Genomic DNA, 7521 nt, shown 5'->3' with positions numbered 1-7521 from the left:
TGCCGGCAGTGATTTGATGAACTCGGAACCAATGCCCAACCTTGTCCTTGTCCATCATTACACATATTATTGTAAGATTAAAGCGAATCGATCTATATGCATCAGAATCCTCTGTATTCACATCGAAATTATAAATAATACTGTGTTGTGATGACACGCCAACATCGTCATAACACAATAAACAATATGCAAACATAATCATAACGCAATAAACAAATGGCAACATAATCATAACGAACATTTTACTTGCAGGACTGGTGACTTGTGCATCTGTCAGCAAGCATGGCCCATTTTGACGGAGAGAAGAACACATCCTGGACGATTGACCCTTCGGCGTCGCCGCTTTCGACGTCGTCCGACCACCCAAGCGGCTACGTCAATTTCTATCCCGACGAGAAGGTCGTTCACATGATCGTTCTCGTCTGGACCGCCATCATACTTGTGTGCGGCTCGGTTGGAAACATCCTGGTCATCGCCGCTGTGTTGCTTCATAAGAATCTCAGGAACGTCGGTGAGATTACGAAGTAACGACGATACACATTCCATAAAGATGCAATTTTTGTAATGATTTATCATCATTATCGCATTTCGCTCCGACGCATGTAAACGTTTCAGGGTAGTGATTATTGGGTCAGTCAATGGCGCGTCTGCCTCCAGATCAAAGGGTCCCGGGTTCGATTCCCGAGTCCAACTGAGCAATGTTGCGCGTAATCATACTGTCAATTCTGGTATAAACGAGGAAAAAAAAACACTCTGTCCCTTGGATAGGACATAAAATGAAGGTCCCATGTGTGAGAGAATCACAACTCTTGCACGCAAAAGATCCCGCTTCATACATTTATCGCAAAGAGCAGGGTGCATAACCCGGTGAAGTGGTTCCGCCTCACATCCAAGTGGACCCCATGGACATGATGGACGACCAGCTAGTCCAGGGTAGCTAGTGCAGCTGACTATTGGCTATCTAATGAAACAAACATGTCATACCTTATATGGGAACAAAACACTTCTTAATAATAATAATAATCTTATGACCCCCCCCCCCCCCAAAAAAAAAAAAAGACAAAGTATTTGCAAGTTACCACTATCTTAAGTGGAACTTGACTGGGAAGGTAACATGGAAATTAATGAAAAATGGAGGTAAGGGGTGTTACTTTGCATGAGTGGATGTTCTGTCGTGTGTCCGTGTGTTATGAATATGGATGTTGTTGCCCGTGTATACGAGCGTGTGTGTTAAGTGTGTGTATTTGCATTTATTGATTGAGGAAATGCGAGATCGCATCCGAGATTCTTCACAGTTAATGTGTCAGTTATGGATCCAAGTATATTATATGTACTGTCATCAGCAAGTTTCAATTTTTCATGGCAGCTGACGAGTGAGTGGGGAATCAAATTCGAGGCAAAAATGATAATCAATTGCTCATATCCTGTCCTGGGTCGGGTGATGCTGTTCTGATCGAAAACGTCGCAAGGCGTAATTGAGGAAAAGGATACAAAAGAAACCAGGGACCTGTTTCATAAAGCTGTTCGTAAAGTTACGAATGACTTACGAGCGACTGGTGATCAGTTCTTGTGCTGAACTATGGAAATTCTGATAAGTATAGCACATCAGAACTGATCACCAGTCGCTCGTAAGATGTTCGTAACTTTACGAACAGCTTTATGAAACAGGACCCAGGCTTGAAAATGCAGCCAATATCGTCACCCCACTTTCCGTTCTGTTTATGAGCACTTTAAAAAATCACCTACGGAATTTCAATCAATCACCATGTATATTCTGGTGTCACTTGGTCAGAGAATAAACATCATCTCTGAAATACAACACAAATGTGCACCAATGTATAAGTCCACTCAAAATATTCGATCGAATTGAATAAGAGTGATTTGTCATATTCTTGTTGTCGTGATGTGTGTTCCATATGCAATGTGAATATTTTATAGATTTGAGCACACATTTCAAAAGTGTATGAATGCTAGTGAAGTTAAAAAGTGTGCTGCTACGAATTCACAATGCATATTTCAAAGTTCTCAAACGTCGACAGAGGAGTGCAGAACAGAAAAGATTGAATTTAGCTTCATCAGTCCTGCGATTTCCCAGTACATTCTATTGTAAACCCGGTGGAATACAACATTAAATGAAATTTACTACAAGATATATAGGTAATGAAGTTTATGAAGTTATAATGAAGTTAACTACAACATAGTCTCAGGGAGATGGTCTTCTTACAGGTTACTCTGGAACATAAAGTCAAACAGGAACATTTTTTTTTCTGATGCCAGACTTCAAGATTCTAGCTCTACAAAACCTAAATTTCACAAGTGTTTATTCCTTCTTTTCTTCGCTTGACACATTGTGCCGAATCGATACAATCTATACTGACTCCTGCTAGTCGCCTTGAGCGATGGACCACGAGAGGTTGGCATCTTCCTCGCCGTTTTCTGGCGTGGATATGTCAGTGGGGCGGACCGTTTCACCGTGAGTCGTGACTCCTCTGAATACGTGACCTCCATTTCTATGCTTTATTACCCAAAAGACATTTTGCTATTGCCTCTATTATCAACTCAGAGGTGACGATATGATTACTCACAATTTTGCAGTAAGTGGCTATCCAGTGGCTATCCAGCCATCTTCACAGATGGAAAATGAACAACAAGAACAACAACAACAACAAGGCTCGAACCCGAGCCATTTGCTTGCAATGCAGACGCACTATGATTATGTTCCAACTGAAAATGGGAGAATGCTCAACAATTAAGTTGTGTTACTACATAATTATGCCCGTTTCCAGGAGATGAGTTAAGCGATCAAAGAATTTAATGTCAATATTGTGATGACAAGAAATGTGTGATTTCGTCAGACTTTTCCACAATCAGATAGCTATAGCGTGTCCCTTTGACAAGACGCTCACTGTTTTAAAACGCTAAGATTTCAACAACATTATTTCAGCGGAGATCATCGTAGTAGACTGTTCCTCAAATTCTGTCTAGATCAAAGTTGGCATACCTTTTGGTTCATCATTTGAATTTTTGCATCATCATGCTGAGAGTATTCTGTGGCAGCATTTCCAGGACAGCGACTATTGATTACTACGTATCATCCCGGGATGTCATCCCTAATATTATTCCACTCCCCTGTGTTGTTGTTTCTTTTTTCCCTTAGACTTGCAATAAAATACGGCATAGCATTTCCAGTTATAACGATTTTTATTGAATCTCTCGAGATTGAGGACGATGCTTATTGGTTGGCCCGCTGAAGCTTTCCCATGGCAGTGCCTGGGACGCCCGTTGATGTGCTTCTAGGCACGCTACATTCATCAGTCGGTGTTGTGAGTGACAAATTTATGTTCTCACTCCGAAATAGTGATTTTATAGCTGGTTTGAGTCCCGAGATTGAAGATTGGTTGTAGTATACAGATGTGCTGATTTAATATAGACTCTGCGCAATGTAAAGTGTCCGTGTCATAGTACACACAGACACTTAATATTGGCAAAAGTTCTGGATGAAGGTGATTTTCAGGTCACTATATAGTGTTGCTGATATGTATTGCGGAATGATGATGATGATGATACTTTTGGTGATGGTGATGGCACTAAAGTGTACCCGTTTGTGTGTGTGTGTGTGTGTGTGTGTGTGTGTGTGTGTGTGTGTGTGTGTGTGTGTGTGCGTGCGTGAGCGTGTGTGAGTGATTGTTTGCATGACTATTGTGTGAGTCTAAGCGTGCGTGGATGCGTGTGTTTATCTATACACCTTGTAAGCGTTCGTGTGAGAGACCGATTAACATATAATCTTTGTCAAAACAGTGTAATGAGGAGACATTGCATTTACTTCGATATGCATTTCTTTATAATATCAGTATATTAACAATAATATATACTAGTATCTGTATACTAGTATCATTACGTGATAAAACTTGTTTCAATTTTAAATGCAAAGAGGGAGGTTAAAAATCGGCAAGCCTTGAGAGAAATCTCAATTTCCCGTCAAGAGAGATTATGACATTTAAAGTGTCAGAAACTCATAGACGTGTCCCCATGACGAGGCTACAAAATGGAGACAATAAGATGGTCTAGTCGGTGAGAGAGCTCTAAATAAATCACGATTACCGTGTTTTCCTCTTTTATGACAGATAACTTGAAATATAGTGAGAGTTCGTGCAGGAATCGATTCTACTTGTCTTGAAGGGTGTGTGGCAATAAATGATATCCTTGGCATATCCTCAGTAGCCCTTTGGAGAAAATGGAAATCGGATATATAAGACAAAGAACATGCACAAGTAAGACAAGATGTCCTCGTGACGTCAGTAATAGTCGCGTGACGCAGACAAGCACTTCGACGTTCATTGGACACCGTCTGTGCAAGATGAGTCATCGATATTCGTCTGACCATAAGTTTGTTAATACCTGACCAATAGACCACATTTGCTCATAATTTCACTTAATCGTTGCTTTTGATTTACTATGCTCTCATTTTTTTTTTCATGATGCTACTGATGATAATTATGCCCAGTTTTCAAATGGTCCCTGTTGGGTGCCTGCCATATAGCTACCGGTAGCCATTGTAACTATAGGTGTCAATTCAGCAAATATAATGCGATTATGCATGACTAATATAACGTCTTTTATAAACTATTGCCAATTTGCTAGGTAACGTCTTCATCGTCAACCTGGCCGTAGCAGACTTGAGCGTGAGTACCATCGTCAACAGCTTCGGTATCGTCGGACTGGTGACCGAGGCACGGTTCTTCATTGGCAAGGGAGCGCTCTGTCAATTTGTAGGTGTTATCTGCATCACTTGGTAAGGTTATATGGAAATAAATGGACCTCGTCAAATACTGACTATCATTTTAAATTTGCACTTAATTTGTTGAGCGTACACTAGAGCACAAAGAGAAAGTACATCTTCCACATGAGGGGAGGGGGAGGAAGGATAGTTATATTCAGCATATCAAATGCTTGTAATGACAATGATATTAATAGCTTGGAATTTTGGGAGTGACTACATTATGATTGAATATCATTTTCAATTTGCACTTGGTTAGTCGAGCATACATCAGTTCCACCTGGGTTGGGGGATAGTTTTAGACATGTTTATAATTCTCGTAATGACAATAGCGATAATAGCTTGGCATTTAGGGATTGTGACTACTCTGATGGAATCGATTCAATTTGTCTTGGGGTGTGTCAATTAAATGATCGATGATGTCCTTGTAGTAGTTTGCGTATAGTCCTGAGAAGATATGAAATCAGTTATTAAGAATGTCTACGACAAATGAATCCCAGGGGGTCAGGTATGAAATCGTAAACATCTGGCCCCAGGCCACGTTGATAAGAAGAACCAAAACCTCTACTTTGACCCTGAACTTCTGAGTAACATCATTATGTATCATACATCCAAAAGTCTGTTAGTTGGAATTCATGATGCCGTGGAACATTCCACCATCGTTTGTCGGTTGTTTTTTTTTTCCTTCCTATAGGCAAAATATACCGCTCGTGATTGTGGAAAGGTAGGGACAGCTCATAAGTAAGGCAGTTTTTTTTTTATTTGCTCTTTGATACAGCTGCGCATGCTCCATGTGGACGATAGCCGCAATCGGTCTCAATCGATACGTGTGCATCTGCCACTGGCCCCGATATCACACCGTGTACACCCGAAAGACGGTCGTTGCCATGGTAGCGGCTATCTGGATCCTCTCTTTCCTCATCGATCTTCCGAACTTGTTCGGTTGGGGACTCCATAATTTTGACTGGAAGACTATGCTGTGCACAGGTAACATGAGTTTTCGCAAGTCCTACACTATCTTCTTCAGTGTTACCGCCTTCATCCTCCCCCTCCTTGTCATCTTGTACGCCTACGCACGTATTTACTGGCGCGCGTGGCGCTCCGCCGCCAACCTTAAGAACGTCTGCAAGGATACGGGAACGACCGTTAATCGAGTGGGCGACATGCGACTCGCTCGCTCCGTCTCCATCATCATCGTCGTCTTCGTCCTCATGTGGGCACCTTACGCCCTGAGCATCGTCATCAATTTCGTCGTCGACGTTGGGAGAAACACCTACATCTTTTCCATCCTGCTAGCTCACACAAACAGTTGTGTGAATTGCTTCATCTACGCGGTCACCAATAGGAATTTCAGGCAGGGCTACTCGATTTGCATTGATTTGATACTGAGGAGGGTAAGAACATCAAAGGCGATCCAAAAAACCGTCATATCTGTTTCTCAGAAAAAAACTGCAACAACCAGTGGGCGGACTCTCGAAACTTGGCCGAAAAGATGAATTGATGTCAGCCAATTTATGTAAATTGCCCCTGATGTACAAAAATGTATATTTGAATTATCACTTTAATATCACTTTTACGCGTGGGTTTTTCATTTTTAATTTCGGATTCTCAGTGATATTTAAACATCTTTCGTGGAAAAGAAAATTCCAAATTTCTGGTGCCATAAGGAAGCTAGTAATTTTCGAACACAACCTGCGAGTGGTCGACAGAAAGACCTGTTCGTGACAACAATGCGTAAAGGACAGGAAATCCCACAATTCATTTGATGTAATTTGTGTGACAGTCAATGAATCATTTAGCTCTCAATACTAGCAAAGATACCTTTGCATGCTTACTTCAAATATTGCATAAAGAAATTATCTCCATGCTATTGAGATGCCCATCCAAAGTGATGTGTAAATCCATACGTTTATTTTTTCAGTGTTTGAACAATTTCTAACACGACAATGAGTACAAACACTCTTCATATATATTATTCAGAGAAAGAAAAGACAATTAATGGAAATGAAGAGCGAACCGACTAAAAAAAAACAACCAAAAACGCTGACGGTTTCATAAGCATGTCGGATTTAGCGAGAATCCGTCTCAGAGTGTTATCGGGAAGACAAAATAAAAAAAAAAATATGAAAATGTGAAAGGGAAATCTTTATGACGTGACAATCGACGTCGGGGCGTTTTATCCATCTTCACACGAGTAGTCCTACTTGAACTCACTGTACCCGAGGACTAAGCGATCAACCGTTGAAGCATCGGTCACACGCCGGGCGGGCGGTATCCTCGCCCGACAAGCAATTATGCCGGATGAGAGTGGATAGCAGTGAAAGAAGCCTTGCCACGAGACAGTGTCACGTGCCTCTCATCGCGAGTGACAGGAGCGAGCTTTAGATCTTCGACGGCGGCGTCTCTTCCCGTATGGACTATGAAAACAACTGTTCCGCGCATGAGAACACCATTTTTTATTCTTTTTGCTCAATAGCGTCGTCTTAAGCCCGCCGCACACTATACGACTCACGACCATACGACTGACAGACTTTGGATCCGAAATAAATCACAGTATCCTCAGAATTAACATCGCTTGTTTATTTCAGATCCAAAGTCTGTCAGTCGTCAGGTCCTGAGTCGTATAGTGTGCGGTGGGCTTTAGCGTTTGTGTCGCATATCTAAAGCTCGCAAATAGCCAGGGAGGGCGTAATATCTCCTTGAAAATATCATTCATGTTAACACTCATTTTATATAATCATAGG

At 41.5% G+C, this 7521-nt stretch overlaps 1 protein-coding gene across 1 annotated transcript; it reads left to right on the top strand.

The window, feature by feature from the left end:
• Positions 1-282: 282 nt before the first annotated feature.
• Positions 283-7092, top strand: LOC139713716 (melatonin receptor type 1B-B-like). The gene is made up of 4 exons (XM_071625420.1): positions 283-511; positions 4642-4792; positions 5556-6171; positions 6976-7092. Exons 1-4 carry the CDS (start codon positions 283-285, stop codon positions 7090-7092), a joined length of 1113 nt encoding a protein of 370 aa, XP_071481521.1.
• The last annotated feature ends 429 nt before the right edge of the window (positions 7093-7521 follow it).

This window comes from Diadema antillarum, unplaced genomic scaffold (assembly GCF_040938485.1).
Source record: "Diadema antillarum isolate AM-2024a unplaced genomic scaffold, OU_Dant_1.0 seq00002037_RagTag, whole genome shotgun sequence".
Lineage (NCBI taxonomy): Eukaryota > Metazoa > Echinodermata > Echinoidea > Diadematoida > Diadematidae > Diadema > Diadema antillarum.
The sequence above is the reverse complement of the archived record's forward strand: the minus strand, read 5'-3'. Positions and strand labels throughout refer to the sequence as shown.

Excerpts from the sequence above, each read along its gene's own strand:
- LOC139713716 (XM_071625420.1), top strand. The coding sequence starts at position 283 with ATGGCCCATTTTGACGGAGAGAAGAACACATCCTGGACGATTGACCCT. Across the intron at positions 512-4,641 it reads TAAGAATCTCAGGAACGTCG|GTAACGTCTTCATCGTCAAC; the intron begins GTGAGATTACGA and ends CCAATTTGCTAG. Across the intron at positions 6,172-6,975 it reads TTGATTTGATACTGAGGAGG|TCCTACTTGAACTCACTGTA; the intron begins GTAAGAACATCA and ends TCACACGAGTAG.